The 22,568-nt window shown below is 40.6% G+C and overlaps 3 protein-coding genes across 12 annotated transcripts in view; 2 read left to right on the top strand and 1 right to left on the bottom strand.

The window, feature by feature from the left end:
- The first annotated feature begins 1,386 nt into the window (after window positions 1-1,386).
- si:ch211-257p13.3 (kinesin-like protein KIFC3) lies at window positions 1,387-12,426 on the top strand. 6 transcript variants are annotated; one of them, XM_026293410.2, is made up of 20 exons: window positions 1,387-1,721; window positions 2,042-2,419; window positions 4,499-4,595; window positions 4,736-4,890; window positions 5,019-5,271; window positions 7,136-7,308; window positions 7,696-7,761; window positions 7,935-8,072; window positions 8,198-8,395; window positions 8,548-8,721; window positions 9,181-9,328; window positions 9,456-9,586; window positions 9,682-9,793; window positions 9,869-10,050; window positions 10,126-10,230; window positions 10,319-10,449; window positions 10,549-10,669; window positions 10,765-10,894; window positions 11,080-11,309; window positions 11,393-12,426. In XM_026293410.2, exons 1-20 carry the CDS (start codon window positions 1,644-1,646, stop codon window positions 11,516-11,518), a joined length of 3,126 nt encoding a protein of 1,041 aa, XP_026149195.1. In that variant the 5' UTR covers window positions 1,387-1,643; the 3' UTR covers window positions 11,519-12,426. The 6 variants fall into 6 exon arrangements, with proteins under 6 accessions (XP_026149195.1, XP_026149196.1, XP_026149194.1 ...); XM_026293411.2 differs by having other exon boundaries at window positions 5,019-5,276; window positions 7,141-7,308; XM_026293409.2 differs by having other exon boundaries at window positions 5,019-5,334.
- A 731-nt stretch (window positions 12,427-13,157) lies between these two features.
- On the bottom strand, window positions 13,158-20,267 carry ccdc12 (coiled-coil domain containing 12). The gene is made up of 7 exons (XM_026293416.2): window positions 20,114-20,267; window positions 17,532-17,605; window positions 14,665-14,744; window positions 14,381-14,442; window positions 14,275-14,309; window positions 14,112-14,188; window positions 13,158-13,693 (listed from the first exon to the last, which is right to left on the bottom strand). Exons 1-7 carry the CDS (start codon window positions 20,195-20,197, stop codon window positions 13,614-13,616), a joined length of 492 nt encoding a protein of 163 aa, XP_026149201.1. The 5' UTR covers window positions 20,198-20,267; the 3' UTR covers window positions 13,158-13,613.
- Window positions 20,268-21,173: 906 nt separating this feature from the next.
- Window positions 21,174-22,568, top strand: part of nbeal2 (neurobeachin-like 2) — a 32,524-nt gene continuing 31,129 nt past the window's right edge. For all 5 annotated transcript variants that reach the window (XM_026293059.2, XM_026293057.2, XM_026293061.2 and 2 more), the window contains exon 1: window positions 21,174-21,699. In XM_026293059.2, the coding sequence (XP_026148844.1) occupies window positions 21,625-21,699 (75 nt within the window). In that variant the 5' untranslated portion in view covers window positions 21,174-21,624. The remainder of the gene's footprint in view (window positions 21,700-22,568) is intronic.

Raw genomic sequence — 22,568 nt, 5'->3', positions numbered from 1 at the left:
TCTCTCTCACCCTCCCTCTCTTCCCTCCACACACACTTCTTCCCTCCTCCCTGACCCATCTCCCTCTAGCTCACCCTACCGACTCCCCAAAGAACACCCTGAACAAGACAACAACCTATAGTCATTACAGCACCTTCAGATCTCCCACCCTGCAACACCCCCCCCGCCTCGTCTCCCGACGTTGTATGACATTTTGATCAAGTAAACAAATGTAACAGAACATTGTTAGCACATATTAGCACATGAGAACAATCATCAGAGGTCGCTCATTCAATTCTTTTGCAATTCAACACTATAACCTGCGTCATTACGCAGCCTCCAAAATGAGACGTGACTTATGTCACTACATCTGTCTCTCTCGCCTCTGTAAAAGTTCTTTGTTCATTGCACCCCTCAGTTCGGGGTCCCCCTATCGGCCTGGCGCACTTCCGTTGTGTTCTCTCTTTTGCAGCGTTTCTGTTTTGCAGCGTTTCTCTTTTGCAGCGTTTCTGTTTTGCAGCGTTTCTGTTTTGCAGCGTTTCTGTTTTGCAGCGTTTTTGTTTTGCAGCGTTTCTGTTTTGCAGCGTTTCTGTTTTGCAGCGTTTCTGTTTTGCAGCGTTTCTGTTTTGCAGCGTTTCTCTTTTGCAGCGTTTCTCTTTTGCAGCGTTTCTGTTTTGCAGCGTTTCTCTTTTGCAGCGTTTTTGTTTTGCAGCGCGTTTGCCCTTCTCGGCCACCGTAGAGGGTGGACCTATGCAATGTGACGTCACCAAAGTGACGACAAAGTCACAGTGGTTACTGTGGCAACAGTAATGACTTCAATGGGAGCCAGCGGATACTCAAACCCGGAAGCGGTCTGGCTATGTCCGCCCCTTCAACAGTCACTGCTGTGATGTTAGTTCGGCTGGTACAGTCACGGTCCTATAAAGTGCGTACGCCATGTTATAGAGGTGTCCGAATCGCTAGTAACTGAAAAGTAGTTCCCTCATAATTTCCCACAATGAATTGTAAAAAGTAGTGACCGGCAGAATAGACCATCATGCATTGCGTGAATGAAAAAAATGGCGGAGTCACCCGAAAGTGACTTTGACATGATTGATATTAAGTCACACCTTTTAAGAAAACATTCTGGATGAGATAAATGAATTTTCATCACTAAATTATTAAATTAATGAAAATTATTTGAGTTTGAAACAGGAAGTGACATCTACATGCGTCGGCGGCCCGTGCTACGTAATAAACGGCGACAGAAAAAAAAGTAGTAGGTGAGTGTCCGAAACCGTGAGCTAATTGAGCTATCTGGTGCTGCACTATAATGACTATATTGTGCTGCTCTATATAGTGGACTGTATGGTGTAGGGACTATATAGTGACTGAGGGGACAGGGACTAGAGTGGACACTCCGACACAGAGTTTACGAGACGTCATGAACGCATCGCTTGGAGGCTGCGCACTAAGTCCTGACTTGTCACGTGTCAAAACAAACCTGATGGCGTTCCTGTGTAAAGTTTGTCCGCGGTGTTTAGCGGAGCGCTGACTTCAGTAAAAACCAGCCAGTGCTCATGAATGTGGTGGCTTAGTGGTGTCAGGTGACTTCAGACACATTAAGGTGAAGCTAATTTTTTCTGCGTCGTCAGTTTGTGGATGTTCACAGGAGTCACAGACCAATGGCGTCCTGTGCAACACCCTGCTCCAACATCGTGTTGTCTACCACAGCGTTATACTTCTCTTATCAACTATTTAAGGTGCGTATGAGTCAGTTGTGGAATCATAAACAGTTCGTTTGCCTGTTTTTTTTTTATATATTAATCGTCAGTGTTTATGAAAACAGCTAAAAACGTCCCTCACAACTTCTCAGAGTCCCTGTGACACCTTAAAATGTCTTGCTCATCTGAAAGGCTGCAATCTGAGGAAATATTTTCTATTTTTTTCTGCTTAATAACGGAAATGAGTAATTATCAAACTAGTTTCTGATCATTTTTCTGAGTTATTTTGTCAATAAATGCATATAAAATGTATCACTTTGTAACTTTGCTGCTGTCTCTGTATTCACCTGTCTATTCAGGACCACAGGGCTCCTTCAGTCGGCCTCTTTGTGCTTGGACTCTCTGCAGCACTTTGTTTCTTTCATCTGTCCAGCTCATACCTAATCTCCCTCCAGAGAGATGCAGAGTGGGCTGGTCAGGTTCTGGCTCCAGTGCTGGTCTCCTTTGACTTTCTGTGGCTTAGCCAAGACCACAACACAGCACAAATCCTCCTGTGTGGCTCCTGCTTGCTGCTGGGACTGTGTGACTGGCTCTCAGCAGACACACTCGTAGTCCTGACTCGCTGCCTGGGCCTATCCTCCCTGTCCTGTTGCCTGATGGTTTGTCTGTTTGCTGGTAATCCTTTAGGGGCCCTGGGTGGCGTGGCCCTCAATCTACCACTGCTTGTCACTACGCAGGTTGGGACAAACGCTTTTGCTCCACTCATCTCTCCAGCTGCCTCTGATGGATTGATGAAGTGGCTTTTGAAAGGGTTAATGTCCATAGGCTGTTGGGCCTCAACACAGGCCCTCAGCAAATTTCTGTTGGATGTGACTGGTCAGTGCAGATCTTTGTGAATACTGTAGATAGGATCTGTGTAACCTTATGAACTGTCAGATACTACTAACTGCAGTGATAATAGTATGTAAAGCATTACAAGCTTTTACATGTGATTTTACATCTATTGCCTGGTAGACATATACTATGTCATCTAATTTGACTAGGTTTTTTTGAATGTATGATTTGTTCATATCAGTGGATTTCTTGCAGGCTGTATTTACTCTGTAATTAGGACATTGACATCCTGCACACATTTCCCACAGAACAGTTTTAGCTGCCTTAGAGTCTGGGTCCTATTTGTTTTGTAGCCTCAGCAGTATCACTGTTAATATCTGCAGTGGTCTAAGTTCTCGGTCCTGTTTTTACCTGGTCACGCCCATTTGATTCTCATCTATGCACTTTTTCTTTAGTTTGACCACATCTATTTAACTGGCCACTACTACTGTGTACAATATGGCACTACATTATTGTCCTCAGTGTTAGTTGATAATGTTTACAGATATTTGTAGTTGATGCTGCAGATTCTCTCTCAGGATTTCAGAGCTGTGAGTAGCTGCCTCAGCGGTTTTGCTGCAGTGTATGTATGAGTAGTGCCTGTGTTCTGTGGGACAGTGCCTTTGTCAGGACACTAGTCAACATAATTGATCGTTTAAGTGACATTTGAGTGCCATAATTTTATTTGTGCTATCTGTGTTTTTTGTTGGATTGATCTATCCTTACGTTCAGGACTTTTATGGCTTTGTAGAAATGTTTTAAAAATGTCACAAGTCTTTTATTTATTGTTTTATTGACTTGTTTTTGTTAACAAAACTGTAAATATGAATTAAAGCAAGATTAAGTTAACATACCTTGGATATGTTTTGTGAATGTTTGTAATTGCAGTTATGTAACTTTGCATTGCACTTCAAAGATGTCTTGGCTCATGTTCAGCTGTTCAACTTATAGTACTTGCAAACATTTCAGTATTTTCAAAATCCATTATGCAGTGGTTTCTGATCTGTATGAGCACCTGGAACCTGGCACATTCCATCGACCTCTGTCTCTGGCTGTTGATATCAGCATCAAACCCCCCGACCCCACCTCTGCCTCAGTCGACCTCTTTTCACCACTGCAGCAGACCAGGAAACTGCAGTGAGCATGCTCACAGCACATACAGCCTGTAGATGGAGCAAACTGGAGAGGAGGAGGTGGAGGAGGAGGAGAAAGGGGGAGGAGAGACAACCAGACGGGAGCTGCACACAGCGCTGGGATGCTGTTGCAGCCTTGAGGAAAAGGGTTGTATGAGAAGATTTGTTATTGACAACATGGATACAGTGTGAAGGGGGATTACAAATTACTGCATTGTTGGATTATCATCACCTAAGAGAAGAAAATATGTGATAAGGTAAAGAAGAAAGCATTTAGCATGATGGAATGAGATGACCGAAATGATCTTCTAAAATCTTCAGCCTCTGGGGAAATCTTGGTGTATTGAGACCAGTTTCACCATTATTAAAACTTTATCATTTAAAGTGTTAGTTGTATATCAGGTTAAACAATTATTCTGCTTTTCTTCTGGGGAGACGTGACAATTATGTAATTTACAGGGACACTTGAACAGCGTGGAGATGTACGCCTTCTACTCTCTTTTAGTCTATATCTTCTACACTGTCTTTAAGAAGGAAGAGGAGGAATCCTTGAAGGGGGAGTGTGGAGCTTCTTCAAATGTATGTCCAGCCTTGGGGTCCTCTCCTAAGAAAACGTTCGTTTCAAGGGACATGCATGCATCACCTTTTGTTCCACCTGACAGTAAAAAATATATAGTGTAAAAATATAGTGTAAAGGATGTACAGATTGGTGTTTTATTGCATGCAATTCTGAGCATGTCTATGTATGGATTGTAGAAATGTTTTGTGCATGTATTACCGTCTGACCCCCATATATGATGCTGTGCTCAGGAGCCAGGACCTGTTTCCATGGAAACAGAGAGCCAGAAGAGAGATGGCCACACCCCCAAAATGGAAAGAAAGGCTTGTGCTCATTCTAATGACTCAAGTGAGTACACAAACAGCTAATACAACATGTTGTGCAATATAGAAAAAATGTCCAACATTTATGATAAAAGATCTTTTATACTAATGGATTAATAAAGCATGCATTCCTGAACTCTGTTTATTTGATTTATTATCACCCAGGCAGTAGCAGTGACAGTGATGAAATGTCTCTGAGTGATGAAGATGAAGATGACCCTGACATCCCAGCATGCACTCCTCTAGGTGCCTTTTTGTCCTTCAAACAAGATACTGAGAAGAGAAGGGCCTCACAAGTTCAGCTGGAAACAACAGGAAAGGTAAAGAAACTTGTGTCATCTTGAAACTGAGCTGTTCAGGTGATGCAGAAACGTAAAGTCACAGTTCCCTAAACAGATGTTCTGTAAACTTATTAAACTTTGTGTGGTCTGTTATTTATCTTGACCAGCTGGCAGAGTCTCCCCTGGTGGCAGTGATGTCCCATTTGCTGAGCTTTCTGGAGCAGTACTCCCACTTCCAGCAACTACAGCAGCAGGCTGACCAGTACAGGGTCCAGCTGAAGAGGCACCGCGTCCAGCACCGCCGCCAGATGAAGGCACTGCGAGCCTCCTACCGTCAGCGCCTCAGGGACAAGAACAGCATCATCAGCAACCTGGAGGAGGCCGTAAGCCAGGAGCAGACCCCCAGCCCATTGAGCAAGGGTGAGGGAGAACGAGGGCAAGACTTGAAGGGGATGGGGAAGAGAGAGACGAAGGCGCAAGGAGGTTAGGTTTACATTTCAAGATGGTGGGTGTGAGGACGAAAAACAGAAATAGAGGTTACACGGCTGTGATAATAACAACACAGATTGGTTGGTGTGAAAAGAGGAGCAGGAAATTACACAAGGGACAAAGGTAGATTTTTGAGTCTCAGATTAGATGAGATTATCTGATGGATGGAAGAAGACAAATTAAATGCTACTCACATGCTCATTGCAATGTACATCCACTAGGATATGTGATATAGATGAGAATGTTTCATTATCTCACTTGCAAATAGAAGCCAATAATTTTCCTTTACTGTGTGAAATGTGACCAGGATTTGAGAAGAAAAGAGAGGGAGAAATGGGGGGAGTGAGTTATCAGGTTTTAAGAGTGTTTTATATAGTTCATTTCTGTGGCCTGTGATGTGGTTCCTACATTGTTAATTTCCATTGCCCACCCAAGATTAGATTTTTTTTCCAACAGCAGGGATGTTCTTCATCTTTTTATAGAACAGTACAGTCACCAGCAGAAGCAGGTTGATTAGATATATGTGTGTTGGTGTAAGTTAAGTTGGCATTAACGAAGTCACAGAGGCCAGACCAACACTATACAGACGCAGCTGACCACACAGCTTTCAATTTTGCCATCTGCCATATCTCAAATTTGACCAGACAGCTGTTTAATGAGTGCGTGACTGAGAAGTGGCAGATTGATCAGATTCATGACTTCAGAGTTTCAGACAAATATGTCATTGTATGTGATAATCAGACTGGTTTGCATGACAACAGGACAGAGACATGAGTATGTGGCGAGTGTCTTTGGTACGTGGATAATGACTCTATGGCTCTCTGTCATGAATAAAACATGGCTGTCAGTGCTGTTTTAGACCCTGTAAATGCACTTGCAAAATCTGGCACATGCTAGACACCACGTGTACTCGTGCTAGACTAAAAATAGCCTGGGGTCTCTGTCCCAGTATTACAAGGTTGCTGGCTTTGTTTGTTGACTGCAGTGCAAAGTGCAGGTCAAAATGGAAGAGTGCAGCGTGTTAAATATATCACACTGTTTAGATAAAGGTCAAAAGTTTTCTTGCATCATTTAAAGCTGCCGTTTCAAAATGTACAAAGCTACCTCAATGCCTGTGCAGACAATAACAACTCAGATTTTCACATTTATTGTAAACACATTTCTGTCAGCACCTGATGCATATAGATGTAGCCTCTCCTGCATGTTTCTTCTTCCTGAGCACCTCTCCCTGCACCATTGTGACACAGCAAGGGTGACGTTGCATTTTGATAAACTTAACATAAAGCACTGCTTAGAAAATCAAAAGTGATGGAAACTGATTAATCATTGAAGAGGAGGAAAGTGATTAAAATGTTGGCCATGCTTCTGGGGTTCATATCCCTTTCCATAAGAGTCAAGTTATGAATATTTGTTCTCAATTTAATCCAGGGTACATGTGATGCTCCTATAGGTCCTTAAAACTGCCCTGGAGACTTGAGAGTGGAAACACAGCAAAGATAATATTAACTGCAATGCACGGGTTAGGACGTGTGTGCAAGAGTTTTTAGTGCATACTTAATGTTCATTAATATTACACACACACAAAGTACTTTGGTTTTTAACTGAAAGGCCTACATAGACAAAACAGGTCTGTGGAAGTTTAAAGGATATTGTCTGAAACTTTTTCTGTGTGCCTAATGTCAACATGAATCCAAAGAGGACAGTAATCTTTGTTTTGCTGCTTTTGATGCAGCCAGGATTTAGGCTGGTGATGATGAGGAAGATGCTGATGACAGTGTCTATTCATGTCCTCCAGGTGAGTCCAGCAGTGACACAGTGACAAAAGCTGGGGTTCACAGACTGGTGGAGTCTCTTTACAGCCTGCAGGGTGAAAGAACTAAACTGAGAGGTGAACTGCACCTGCTGCACTCCCAGCTGGAGCAAAAGGAAAGAGACAGACACTCTCGCATACAGGCCTTTCAGCAGCAAGTAGGTAGCTGAGTATTTGTTTAATCCCAAATCAGTTACTTTAATTCATATTTATACTATGTTTTATTTGATGTCCATATGTATAAGGTAAGAGAAGGTGTCATCATTTCCCGTTACGGACACACACTATGACCGTATATGTGTTCAGAAATTTAGTATGCCTGTGTTATTGTGCATATATGTGAATAAATTTTTTTTGTGACTCTGTAATGTACCTTTCCAAAAGAGTTAATTGTGTCTCAAGAAACCTCATGGTTAAGTAAAGGTTGAATAAAAGTTGCAGAATTGTATAAATTTACATTGTGCTACAAAAGGAACTAGAAGCAAGCATGGGTATTTCTCAAATCAGACCTGTTTTAGTAAACTTATAACTAATTTCTTTCACAGATTGATGAGCTCAAGAGTTGCATAGAAGAACGTGAGGAGGAGCTGTCAAGACTGAGAACAGCCACTGTAAGTCCTGCGAACTACTGATTTAATTATTCATCATGTTTTTGTCACATTCCATGTCACCATAATCATAAATGTACAAGGACAAAGCACTTAATCTAACAGTATATATTTATAGCTATAGCTTAGTTTTGATTTGTTATGCTGGAACTCAACCCCATGTTATTTTTCCTCAGGGGGCCACAGACTCAGAGAAGAGGGTGCTTTGCCTGTCAGCAGAGAATGAGAGTCTGAAACAAAGCCTGAGCATTACCCAGGGCCTCCTGCAGCAGCTATCTGCCATCCCCTCCCAGTCCAGTACTATGCTTGTCCAAGTGAGACACACGAGTGAAACACAGATCTCACTGATGCGCTAACAAGGCAGCAGAGCAGTAGTACCTAGCAGTAGCTGCAAACATAAACACTTACGTAACTGACTTTGTGTTTTACGCTGTCCTAGGAGAATGAGAACCTCCGCAGCAGAGTGCAGCAGCTGGAGATCTCCCTCCAGCAACGTGCTGTGCAGCTGTCACAACTGGAGCGACAAAGTGAACAGAGCGAGTGGAGGAGAAGAGAGGAGCTAAGTAAACGAGAGGACAGAGTGAGAGAGCTGCAGCTGGAACTGGACAGAGAGAGAGGCAAGGAGCCAGTGGTGAAGGTAATTCAAGTCTGAAAGTGTTTTTAAATTCGTCTGAATATTTAGATAAATCTGAAAGTGACAAAATTAGATTCACGGTGAGTGCTTGAACATTTTTTACTTAATGTTTTAGAAAAGAATCCCATTATTAACACTGTCTTTAAACTTCCCAGTATGTCACCCAGACAGTAGAAGTAGAATCACCTTTTACATTAAAGCAGCTGACTAAAGTCAGACAGAGGAATGAGCTGCTGTCTGACAAGCTGTCCAATCAGACTGAGCGGTGCAAACAGCTGGAGGAACAAATCAGGAAATCCGATGAATACAGCTGTAATCTGCAGCACAAGGTAACGAACAGAAGCAATCAAATTCATATTTAACTAGTTTGGTTTAAACTCTTACCTGCTATATCTGCTCCCTAGTAGACAGGAATACAACACCCACACAGGTAGATTCAAGTGATTTTAATATGCTGTAAAAATAGAAACTGATGATTTCCAGGCAGCAAGAGCTTTACATTAATCTCAAAGTAAACCATCATCTGGGCTTTTGGCAATAATGCTCCATAATGCTTCTAAAAAACCATTATTACACAAATGATTACTGTTGGCTGCAGCCTGCTAAAAACAGGGAAACTGGCAGCAAATCTCAGGTGGTCCTCTTGATGCCATTGAGCCATAAGACATAGTCCAGAGGGGTAAAAAAACCTCAACCTTCTTGGAGAACATATCAATGGCAGAAAGAGCTGGACCTCCACAGACTCAACCAGTTGAGCTGACAAAATTGCTGTGCTGAACCTTTTACAGATTGCAGCATATGAGCAGGAAATCAGTAAACTAAAAGAGGAGCTATTGAAAGAGATTGGCCACCTGGAGGAGAGGAAAGAGGAGGCTGTGATGGCTGCTGCCAACTGCTCTGCCGAACACTTTCTGAACTTGCAGGACCAGTTCTTCAGTGAGTTACACTGAATTATTGAACCCCCTGAAAAATAGATATTTGTTTCTGCACATAAGACAATTTAAGACAAACTATTAACATAAAACTATTTGAGCATGAGTATACATGAGCTTTTTCTTCACAGCCTTGCAGAAGCGTCTGACGGCACTCCCATCGACTTTACGCTCCATGAAGACGGACTACGCCAGTCTGAAGAGCCAGGTTCAAAACTTCTCAGAGTTTTATGGAGCAGCTATAAATGAAGCAAAAAAACAGGTCCATACTCAGACATGACTTCATGACATAGTATTCTGTATTAAGAGGAAAGATAAATCCGTAAAGATTTTTTTATTGTTTTATGTCTCTGGCAGATTTCAGCAGCTATCAGTGAGATGTCTGAAGCCAACAAAGATCTTCTGGAGAAATACAGGAAGGAGGTTGCACTTCGCAGGAAGTACCACGAGCAGCTGGTAGAGCTTAAAGGTATGCAGAGATAAAGAAAGAAAGCTCACTGTAGAAAATACAATCTATGTCATTAAATGGGCTCTCTGTTTTCAGGTAACATCCGTGTGCTGTGTCGTGTCAAGCCTGTGCTGAAGGAGGACCAGCAGGAGGAGGGCCAGTCTGTGGTAGTGACAACAGACCCCAACAACGAGTCCTCTCTCGCTGTGCTGAACAAAGGAAAGACTCGTGTTTTTGAACTGGACAAGGTCTTTCACCCTCAGGCCACACAGGAAGAGGTAGTAAAAATAAACTTTCTATCAAGGAAACTGTGTGATGAGAATGAACTTTAACCCTTTCTTTGTTTTCTCCAGGTCTTCCAGGAGATTGAGCCTCTTGTGACGTCCTGCATTGATGGCTACCATGTCTGCATATTTGCCTATGGACAGACTGGCTCTGGAAAAACCTACACCATGGAGGTATAATCTCTAGATTTACAGCATTACAGCATTCTACCAGGGAGTGATTCTTATAAGTATAGGTATTTGGTGTTCATTTGACTTCCAGGGCAATATGGAAAACCCAGGCATCAACCAGAGAGCTCTGAAACAACTGTTCAGTGTGATTGAGGAGAGGAAGGACATGTGGTCTTACACAATCACAGTCAGCTCTGTGGAGATCTACAACGAGGTGTTAAGGTAAGCCAGATTTTTCTCTAAATGGGCATTTAGTCTGCGTTATCATAAATGAGGGCTAAATAATGTTTGTTGTTTTATTGTCTGTCCTGTTTTCCACAGAGACCTGATGAGTAAGGACGGAGAGAAACTGGATATAAAGATCAACCCGGATGGAACAGGACAGCTACATGTGCCGGGTCTTAGGGTCATCGAAGTTAAAAGCTTTCAGCACATTAAGAAGGTGACAGATGTTTGCAAACCATATTTTGAACTATCTGGTTTATTGAATTACTGAAGCAATTACACCACTGATGGTAATAATTCTTGTTTGACCAGATATTAGCTACAGCCCGAAGGAACAGGATCACTTTCGGCACTCAGATGAACCAGCACAGCTCCCGCTCCCATGCTTTACTCTGTGTCACTGTTCAGGGCACTGACCTCGCCACTGGGTCCAAAACCACTGGTCAGTCAAGCATTTCAAATGCACATTAGAAGTTCCTGCTGAACATTTAACTCACACTTAGCATTCTTTGTCAAATCCTTTTGTTGTATTAAAACATAGCCCAGTTGACTGAGAAGAAAACAGCATGGAAAAATAAAAAAAGCTGGTTCCAGCGATTAACTTACTCTGAATTTACTTTTTCTTAGGCAAGCTGAACCTGGTGGACCTGGCTGGCTCAGAGAGGGTATGGAAGTCTGGTGCAGAGGGAGAAAGGCTGAAGGAGGCTCAGAACATAAACCGCTCTCTGTTGGCGCTAGGGGACGTAATTCAGGCCCTGAGGGCTCGACACACTCACATCCCTTTCAGGAACTCCCGCCTTACGTACTTATTGCAAGACTCACTGGGCAAAGGCAGCAAGACTGTCATGGTGGTACAGGTAATATATCATTCCAAATTTCTACATTTGCAACCTTCGATATTAAATCCTTATTCTGGGTTTTTTTCCAACCTGTGCTAAAGGTGTCTGCTCTGGAGAGTAATCTGGGAGAGACGCTGTGCTCACTGAAGTTTGCTCAGCGGGTGTGCAAGGTAGAACTGGGTCCTGCAGCCAGGAAAATTGAATCTGGTGGGGTACAGTGTGACTGACAGCCTTGACTCACCAGAGAGCCATGAAAGCCACCCTACGAGCCACTCTTACTACAGTTTCAACAAGATCAACAGCAATCCTGCTCAAGGGCTACATTTGGGGAGGTCTGAATGGCACCTGAATGCCAGTCTGTGATTGAGGTTAGGTGTTGGGCATATTGACCTCCTCCCCACCATTTTCAGCTTCTGAAAATTGGTATCAATTAGCTTAAGTGCATGCAGGATTCAACTGAATGCCAAAAGACTCCCATATTACATGAGATTTGATGCTTCCTTGAACTGCATTATCTCAGTTCTGTTTCTATTAAATACCAAAACCCAGAATAGACCATATCATCAGTGTTTAGTGCAGGATTGTGTTCAAACAGGTTCGATAAGCATCCAGTGCCACAATGTTTTTTTGCTGTATTTAACATCCTGCAATAACTGTGTGAGTGTCATCTCTGGTGGTGTATATTTTAAAGTTGTAGAAGAATCTGTAGTGTGTAGGAGAATCTGTTTCCTAGTAAAGCAGGGGTCTCTGACTCCAGTCCTCGAGGTCCACTACCAGCTTGTTTTCCAACTATCCCTGCCCTGTCAGCTTCTGATTGGCTGAACACACCTGATCCAGGTAATCAGTAGTGGGCAGGGCAGGGACAGTTGGAAAACAAGCAGGACAGTGGCCCTCGAGGAACAGGATTGGAGACCCCTGTACTAAAGAAAGGGCAACTAATCATTTCAAAGACATTTGACTGTAACCCACATGCTGTATTTGTGTAGTTTTTGTGAATTTCCAGGAGCAGTGATTGAACGCTTAGTTTTGTAAAAGCCTTGATAACTTGCCTTTTGAGGAGACAGGTTTTGCAGGGAACAGGTGGCCTTGTGTTGGAGTGCTAATATAATGAACTGTGCAGTATCCGCCCGATTGAGGAGACAGTTTGGGCCTATGTGGACAGAAGATGCACTTTACTGGGAATGGAGTTTCAGAACAGGTATTTAGGTGCTTGCAATAGATATTGCTAGTAAATGTCATACCAAAAACAGCTTATCATGATCTGCTTATTGTTTCATCACCCCTTGGATCAAAACTGACTTGATTCAAGTGTAGCAAAACATTGATGTTGCAGTAACTACCATAGAGTTCAGTTAATGATGGTTAGGGGAATTTTCAGACCTTCCTGAATAAATATGTAATTAAAAACCCTTTTGTGTTACGTCTTATCTCAATGATATAATGATTCAGAAATAATTCAGGATGCCATGTAATTTCAGAGTACCTGGTTCAAATTGGGGTGAGGATGTTTGTTACTTCCACTACAAATTTCTACAGTCTGTTATACATCTCGTGAATATCTCTGGATGTATTAGGCCATTTTTCACAATTTACCTATTAAATGTGCAGGAATGTTTCATGGAAGTATTTTATTTTAATACCCTGATAAAGTTATGGTGGATTCTCCATGTGCAACAGCACAATTTGCTGGCACAATGTTGGCGGTTTGGGTCTGGCTGCCCACCTGTGTCGCAGGTCTTAGTGTTTCCTGTTTGCCTCTGCAATCTAATGGTAAAAGTTAAAACTGCCCAATATAAGAAAGCAAATGTTTTTCTAAAGATATTTACTTTTGTTTAACAATGATAAAGTACTCTGATTTGTTATGTATGTCATTTGCTACAATATTCCCATCTTTTTACTCTCATTTCAAGTTTTTCAATTAATTTTCACATTTAGATATACTGCAACATAAAATGACCTATCACAACAGGACTTTATGGCCCATTTCTATTTTTAAATAAAGGCAAAAAACATGGAAATAACTATTTGAAAAATGCACAATTTACTATTTAAAAAAATATTGAATATATCAACAATGCATCTCAACGAACTACAGAATACAGAATGTACTACTACATACGCTTATGTAATAATACAGTAATACAAGCCAGGACTCAGAAAGGGAACGTGAAGATGTGAAGTACTTCACTCCCTGCTGATCTTTTTTTGAGCACACCACAGATGTGACAGTGCAGTTCATGTAAAAACAGGCTGCACCTGTGCTGTTCCCCTCATTTGCTGTGGTCTTCTTCCTTTTTGTCTTTTTGCTGTCACACCTTAAATTCAGTCTGAGTCCACCTCCTCCACCCCTACTGCTCCGACCACCCCTGCCAGCTCCTCCTCACTGCCTCGCAGACGATCCCCTGGACACACACACAAACACTCTCAGTCAATCTGATTTGTTCATTTGCCTCATTCTTCAATCGTGAATCTTAACTGGATTATTATGAGCATATGCATTAGCAAAAACATGGTTGCCTAAATTCTTAATACATGTAAATTAAAGCAACAAGTAATCAATATCACACCAAAGGAAACCCTATTACAGTTAAACTTGTTGTGTGTTCTCCTGAAAGCTCATGCCTATTTTTAAAAAGTGGATCATACATCAGTAGAGGAATTGCAACCCTGATGTTATCAGACAGCTTACAGCCTCTGCAGAGTCTGGAAACCACAAAGCAATTAGCCTAATAATCCAGGCCTAGCTCAGTCACAGCTGGCTTTGCTGCATCACGAAAATCTAGTGATAAAGGACAAAAAGAAAAAATAAGAAATACTAACGTATGAGCTCAGCAATGGCTCTCTGTGTTCTCCTCTCCAGTTTCTCCAGTTTCTTTGCCACATCACGCTTTAAATCCCTAAATGAGAATCACAATGAAAACATCAGTAATAAATATCTGTGATTATGCCAGTAGGTTTGAAAGTTTTTGAAGAAAGGTTTTACCAATCTGGTTTTCTTGGGGCGAGGTTGGCCAAATCCTGAGAAAAGAAAATAGTCAAATACAGCAACAACAACAAATGAAATCACTTTAACACCAAAGATTACTCACCACTTCCTCAATGATGGGCTCTGGATTAGCTGCTTCTAACTGCTCTTTTACTTTATCTTCCACTGCAAACAAATACAACAGTGAGTTCTAAATGATGTGTGATGACAGCAGAAGTCTGTGAAATACTCAGAATACTGTCAAATACCTTCCCATATGCCCTTACTAGAGCCTATGTAAATAAATTGTGAAATTAACAGCACTTCACCAACAAAGCACTGTAATGCATAAACCAACTGAGTATGAGAATGTGCTTCAAAACTTGTTTATGATTGAGTTGTTCTCACCTGATGCTGGTTTGGCTTTGGGAACCTGCCTCTCCTTCAGCTCTTCATCCTCTGGAGTGTAATTCCTCAGCTTCAGCTCTCTGAAGACAGAAATACAGAGTAAATTCTATTTTTATGAGCACTAAATGATATAGTATCAGCTCTCAGGAAGTCTTTTGTGTCCACAGCCATAAGACTATAATTCCACAATATAAACAATAACGCGCACACGCGCACACACACACGCACTCTCTCACACACACACACCCACGCACAAATAAATAATTACTTTATCAATTACTATTAATTCAGAATTTAAATAATATTTAATAACTTTAAATTAGAATAACTGCTGTAACAATTGAATTTCCCCTTGGAGATTAATAAAGTTCTTCTTCTCTCATCACATTTCACACAGTCTTGTGACACTCCAGGAGATGGCAGTGTAGGCAAATATATGCCACCAACGATTATGGAGCATAAAAGACCATCTGCAAATCCTGCACAGCTGCACATTTCATGTCTAGAGGAGGTTGGGTATAATGTCCCTCTTTATTCCTATGAACACGTCTGATTAACATGTTCCACCTGCTCCTGGCCACAGACTTGAGGAGAGTAGCAAATAGCTGAGGAATGTGCTTCTCAATGCTGAAGTACTAGGTCTTTCATCACGTTTCTACAAAGTGGAATTCTTGGCAGACTTTAGCCCATATCTCCACAGATTATACAGAAAATCCAGAAGCAGAGGTAAACTACTGTCTGAACAAGCCCGGACCAAGAGAGTTATCAGCTGTTCTGTGCTTAACATGGATTTCTGACAAAGCTCAAGAGGGTACACTCATGCATTCATCACACCCCTGCTGCCAGTGGACAGGCTGATTCCTTGTATGGGTTTGGGCAGGAATGCTAGTCATGTTCTGCCTGTGGTCGACTGAGGTTCGCTCGTATTTCACACATCTCCCTGTCTGCCCACTTAATCTCTGAATGTGTTGTTATATCCATTGCACCATATACTGAATTTACACACCACATATGTTGCCCCTGAATATATATTCAATTTAGTGTTTACTGCCCACAGGCTACATAAATGCATGTTTTTGCTATGATCTAAAGAGAATTAACAGGTTCTAAGCAATAAAAGTATGAATTGAACTAAAGCATTGTTACTATTATAAAAAACAGATCTAAGCCTAAGCTCCATCTTCAGATCAGTGTACATTTCAGAGGGACAGACAGTTCAGCCAGAGACTTTCGCTGTATGCCATCCTCCTGATCCATCTCCGCTTATTGTGTCTGCTCTCTACAATCAACTCTCTGTTAGGTGGCATAATAAAAGCCCCAAAATATACTTACACAGCACTAAAGCTAGTGCATAACAAAAACCAAAATGTTTCATCCTTTAGAAACCATAAATATATATCCAGAGAAATTATATAAGCACCATGAATATGACAGAACTTTTTAACGACCTAGCAGCAGTGATTGCCAAACAAAATTTCAGCTTGTTAGAGGTGCAAAACAAAAGGCCACAAGGTCACCAAGATGATCTGGAATGATCTTTTAGGTAGCATTAACATCCAAACTGAAATTTTACACAGTCTTGGTAAGTAAATGTCAAGGTATTTTGTTACAAATTAAAGAGCAGGGAACAGATCATGAACAACATTGTAATCTCAAAAGACAAAAAACTGGATAAACTAACTCTAGGTTTTCAGCCTGTAAAGTTTGACACTACTACTTCTTTTCTGCGTTGTCTTTTAGTTTGATATTTCCAAACCTTTAGAGTGTGTTTACACATTTCAACTTTAAGTACACTGTGGAATCAAAGAAGTCGGTGATTAATTTCTGAGCTCTCAAAATGTTTAGAGTGAGGAGGAGGCATAGCTGTGTTTAAATATGTAGTATCAGAGTATTACATACACAAACCACAGAGATCGTAAGTACTAATGTAATATTTCAGAGGTTTTTGAACATTATTTTATTGTATTTTCTATTTCCAGGAATATGAAACCTATTTGTCTGTTCATGTACCTTTAAAAAACAGCAGCCCTACCACACCTACCCCAGTGTAACAAGAAAAGCTGCATGGTGCAGTTGGTGCCTTTTGTGGAATAGGTTTGGAGGAATGCAGATCACACAGAGAAGAAAATCTTTTCTGCACAAGATCAATTTATCTTCACCTTAATTTAAAAATAATTTTTTAAAAAAACCTAAAGACAACCTGGTTGCCTTGGTTTGGCAATTTGATCTCCCATGAAATTTTAATACAAACTGTCAGATACATTTCGCTGACACCTGATGTGTCTTGACTTAGAAAAAATAAAACTCAGTACATTGATACAAATTTTCTGTCTTTGGTGACAAATGCCTAAATTAGGCTTGTAAATTCTGCTGCAATTTTCATTCTTATGAGAGAGATCTGTCCTATTGGACTGGAGGAAATATAGCGGCACTCCCTCAGTGCATGCAGTCATTAAATATAAACAATGGAAAAAAGGTCCTGTAGGACAGGAAAGATGGCTGCTCCATCCTACTGACTTGCACACAGAGTTGAGTGAGCTTGCAGGATATCTGAGCAGCTAACAGTATGAGACCATGAACCAACCCAGTGTAAACACTCCATTTCAAGACATGCACCATGTTACAACAAAATAGTGTTCAGATAAAGTGTAGATAAATGCTCTGATAGTGTGCTTCCATATCCGTTTCTGCAGTTTAAAAAGCCTCAGCTAGAGGGTGGAGCAAACGTGAGCAATGGTTGAAGAAGATATATATATATATATATATATATATGAGAGAGAGAGAGAGAGAGAGAGAGAGAGAGAGAGAGAGAGAGAGAGAGAGAGAGAGAGAGAGAGAGATATAAAAAAGTGGTGTAATGAACCAACCTGTGCCTCTCTTCCGTAATCTCCTCTAATGAAGCTTTTTTCTTCTCAGGCTCTCCATCTTCTTGCTCTCGTCCCTGTTAGAATATCACACAACCATAAAAATAACCAGTGTTTACCGTACACTATTATCACAGTAGAAACAGTACCATTTCAACAACAAACTTCCTGCAATTAGCACAAAATAATAATTCTGTAATAATTTATATTAAATAATAAGAAAGCATTAAAAATAAAAGAAAAACAGCCTGCATTCTGTTTTTGGTATTTTGTTCATAAAGTTTTTTTCCCCATAAACAGTAACATGAAGTGTAGTGTAGGTGAAGGGGTGGAGACAAAGCAAACAAGGTGATGGCAAAACAAGTTTGACAATGTGACGATGTGCACTAGTCCAGTTTAGACCTGGCACAGTAAAAACACACTAGGTTAACATTTGCATAGTGAAATAAAATAATAAAAAAAATTAATCTTCTGTGTGTTGGCCAAACATTTGGAAGTCAAATTTTCAATTTACATTTTCAGGTAAATCATTTTGTGATATTATAGAGATGCCATTTTAGATCTAAGTTCAGAAATACAAATAAATAAAAAATAAAAAAGGTCAGTAGTTTTTGCAGGCCTAGCAGTACTAACGTTAAAAAAAACAAAACAAAAAAACAAGCACGGTATTTTGTATTGTGCCCTACATTAAACTATATACATGTAAACAACATGGGAAATAAACAACGAAACAGGCATGCAGACATTCAAACTCAAGGTTTAACAAAAGATCCCCTCCTGTCTCACATTGTCCTGAAGAGGCTTCCTGTCCAGCTGCTATAACAATTTAGGGGACTGACTAAATCTTGAAATGCAGTACAAAGGGAAACAACTCAAGGCTTCAGGAATGTCAACAGCCATTTATCAAACATCGCTAGCCAAGCCAGTATTCTCCTGTTCAACACTGACTCCATGAAACTAACTGCCAAAAAAGCAGCTTGCCCACTGAACAGGGTTTCCTGTTACAAGAACTGATATCTAGCACTGAAAGACTGCAACAGTAGAGAATAACTGTGTTACGTTTCAGACAGAAGCAGCCCTGCTGAGGAACTGGTGCAAGTACCTACTCTGCAGCAAATATGTGGGCCAACGGCTTGACAACTTGATATTGTAATAACTGATAATAACAATATGTTGTATTGCTGTGGTTTGGCTGACTTTTTTTTTTTTTCCATCTGCACCTTTTATTAACCAGACATACTCTCATATTTCTTTCTTTCTTTTTTTTTTTTAAAAAACAGGATTGCCTATTTTACATCACAGCACAACTCTGCCCATTGGTGGCTTATGTGCAAAACCTAACTACCCTATAAAACCTTAGCCTAGCCAGTCAAACTCTTTCCCTTTTCTATACGAAGAATTGGTCTGGAATCTCATTGGTTGAGATCGAGACCAGAGAAACGAAGGATATGACACAAACAAGAAGACAATGACACCAGTATCAACCATAGACATATAAAACACATGTATGTATTTTATATGTCTATGGTGTCAACAAAGAAACAAACAAACCTAGCGTTAATCCAACAGAGCAGAGACGCTAGTGACTGATTGTTGTAAAAACATGGTGTTATCACCAGCTCCACGGAATAAACAGCAAAAGCCAGTTGTAGAAAGATTTGCGGACTTGGGACTGGCTTTGAGCAACTTTAAGAACAAGTCAGTGCGCATGTGCAAAGTTTATTTAAATCTGGTTGGACGATTGGCGCGTGAAGGCCGCCCCATTGCAGATAAACGGCTGTGATTGGCCAGGCTCTTTTAAGGCCGGAGGAAGAGACCCCCTTAAAACTCAGGGCTAAGAAAGGACTGGGTCTGGCTGGCCAGGCTAATTAAACTTTATCTATACCTCTCTCATCAACAATTTAGTGACTTGATGAAAGTAAAACTCTGTAAAGAAAAATGTTGACCATGGTGAAGGTCATTTGTCACTGACAGAAACAACTTTATCCTTGGTACTCAAAAAAAACTTTGCATCTCCATTCAATACTGAAACATGAACAGTTTTTAAATTGGTGATCCCTGAGGGCCTTTGTCTGTCAGCAAGATACCGAGGCCCTGTTAAAAAGCACACATTAACCAAATGTCTTCAATATAAGGAAAAAACAGCACAGACCTCTCCAAACAATCTGTAGATAAGATTGTCTGGTTTGATTGGGGGATTTAAAATACAACCAACTAAGGTAACAATACTTAACCTTAACAAGATCTAATACTTCATGTTCGATACATCACTGATTTTACTTATTTACTGTTACTGTCTTTGAAAAAAACAGTTAGTTAGCATCAAAATTAGCCGCCTAGGAAAACTATATAAACATTACACAGACGCACTGGAACAAACACTTAACTAAATGTGAATTAAATATATATGTCTGTATTCTGTCGCAAAACAAGCGGTCAAAGTTAAAAACTGATGTTACTGTCGACGTTTCACGAACATGCTAGCTAACCTAGCGTTAGCTACAAGCTAAGTCGGCTAAGTTTAGTACCTGTCTAACGTGTGCCATATTTCTCAAAAAGCACACATTATCAGACAAGAAACTTACATGAAGCTGTTTATCTCTCAGTGCTTTTAGTCTCTCCTTTCTCTTCAGGGCCTGCTCCTGAAGTGAGCCAACATTTTGCTCCATACTTATTTCTACACGCCTCTCAAATCTCTGACATCCATTAACGATCCTCACTCAGGCTGTAAAAACGACCGCCGACCACATCGATCGCAGTGGCCTGTCGTAATGTTTCGTGTCACAACTGGCTTCAAAATCATACATTTTCTTTGATCGTATATGAACCATTATAATTTAAAAGTAAAAATGATCTTTAATGTTTTTTTTATTCAAATGTAGACATTGTGGTTGAAAGAATTATCAAAAGGGAGAAAGGCTATTGCAGAGAAGTGTCCAAATTTGGATTTATTTAGTTTTATTTTAATTTTGGCATTAATTCAAATTACATACGTCACTGACACAAACTTTTCAGTAAGAACCTCCATTTCACTGATCCAGCGCCTGCCATAGTTGAAACATTAATAACTGTTAAAATTGTGGTATAATTACTTTTATATAAATATAAATAAACTGCTTAACTCCAACAAGTAGCCTGCTTATATTTGTACATTTCTATTGTAGTAAAACTTTGAATGCAGAAGTTATGCAGTTATTTTATTCATGTAGTTATTTTACATATGATATTTTGGATCTGTTTACAGTCTTCATCTGCTCTATAATATAACAATTTTCATTGAGACTATAATAACATGATGTACAAAACTTTATTAATTTAGTCATTATATTAGCAAACACTACATTTAGTGATAATTTATTACAACCTACCAGCAAATAGAGTCTGACTGTCCCACTGACATATTATTCCTTAAAAATTCATCATTTATGTATTTTTTCTTCCTGGCTGTGCTTTATTGTAAAGGCATATAGGTCTAGATCTTTGTTAATGGATGCGACCAGACTTCCTTCTTTCTTCCCTCAGTAGGAGTCCTGTAGGTGGCATCTGTGTATTTGTGTGTGTGTCTTTAAGAATTTGAACCCACCTGTGAGCATAATCTACGGCCAACTCCTCACTATATCTCTTGCCTTCCTAATAGCGTTAGACAGTGCTCATCACACATCACACAGGACTGTTCACATGTACTGACTGAATCCGTGAAGGCAGCGCAATAATTTTTGCTCTTCAGCGGCGGCATCTGTCGCTTCCGTGGGAACTCTCTCCAATAGGAAACACACCGCGACAAGCTCGCTCTAAATGCGGACATGGGTGTTCCTCTAGCCATGCATTTCCACGCATTTTTGTTCCTGGCTTTACCATTCCGCCAGTGATCGCACCGTGGTCACGTTTCACACCGTTATGTTTTGCTGCTTCACGCCGCTCTGATAACTTTGCGCGTCGAGACGGAAAAACACTTTTGCGTGGATTATTGTGGCTGAATTTGCAGGAATGGTTGACAGGAGCGCACCGCGTCCTCCTGCCTTTATGAAACAAGTTCAAACAGCCCTGGTTTTCACCAGGTTCTGCACTTAAATTATTTTTTAAACATAGGGAGACGATGAGCAACCATAAGGGCGGTGGAATGGCATCGAAGGAAAGGCTGTATGAGCTGTGGATGTTGTATTACACAAAGGTGAGTGCAAGTGCGGAAGACCTGACGGTGACACCTGTTGCAACAGGTCCTTAGTCTAAAGTTTAAAACACACGATCACAGTCTGTGTGATCTATAGCTAACTGCAGCCGTGTAGTGTCGTTTGTTGTAAACGCTTGTATGAGGAAGTGGCCTGTTTTGTCTGTTTGTACAGTAGCTGTTTGTTTACCTGTAGTGGAGGCTTGCTCTGTGCAGATTAGAGAAAGACACCATGTCATATCATATGACTGTCACTGAGCCACCCAGTCTCTTAAATGCATAAATTAATGAGGGCATTTGAAGCAAATTAACCTACTTAATGATGTGTGCTCGATCCTGTACCTGTGATGCAGGTGATACAGAGACTACTTCCTCTTCTTGGTCTTCCTTGTCTCTCTTCCTCTGAAAAGACTGTAAAATGAAGTCACTGAAATGCTACGGATCCTGTTATTGGTCAGGAAAGGACCATGTTCGCACTTACCATTATTATCTCAATAATTCCAGCAGCACAATACCTATCACTCTAAAATAGGGATATTAAATAGGAAATACTCTTACCTTTCTCACTGATGTAAAACCCAACCAAATCTGGCACTATCCTAAATTGAGTGTCATAATGTTTTGTGTGGTACTTTGGTCTCATATGTTGCCCCTTGTGGGTGTGACAGCTCATTTCATTGGTTCATTAAATTGTGATATCTTGGTAATTAGGATGAAACAGATTAATAGTTGGAGGTTATTGCACACACTTCCACGCCATGCCTCTTTGTGAGTGAGGAAGACAGTTAGGCTGTGAATAAATTCAGTGTTACTATTTAATGTGTTTGCAATCTGCTTCTATGCCTCAGGACAGAAAAAACTAGACGAGACAT

This window comes from Mastacembelus armatus, chromosome 16, assembly GCF_900324485.2.
Source record: "Mastacembelus armatus chromosome 16, fMasArm1.2, whole genome shotgun sequence".
Lineage (NCBI taxonomy): Eukaryota > Metazoa > Chordata > Actinopteri > Synbranchiformes > Mastacembelidae > Mastacembelus > Mastacembelus armatus.
Note: the sequence above shows the minus strand (reverse complement) of the source record. Positions and strands in the feature narration are given on the sequence as shown.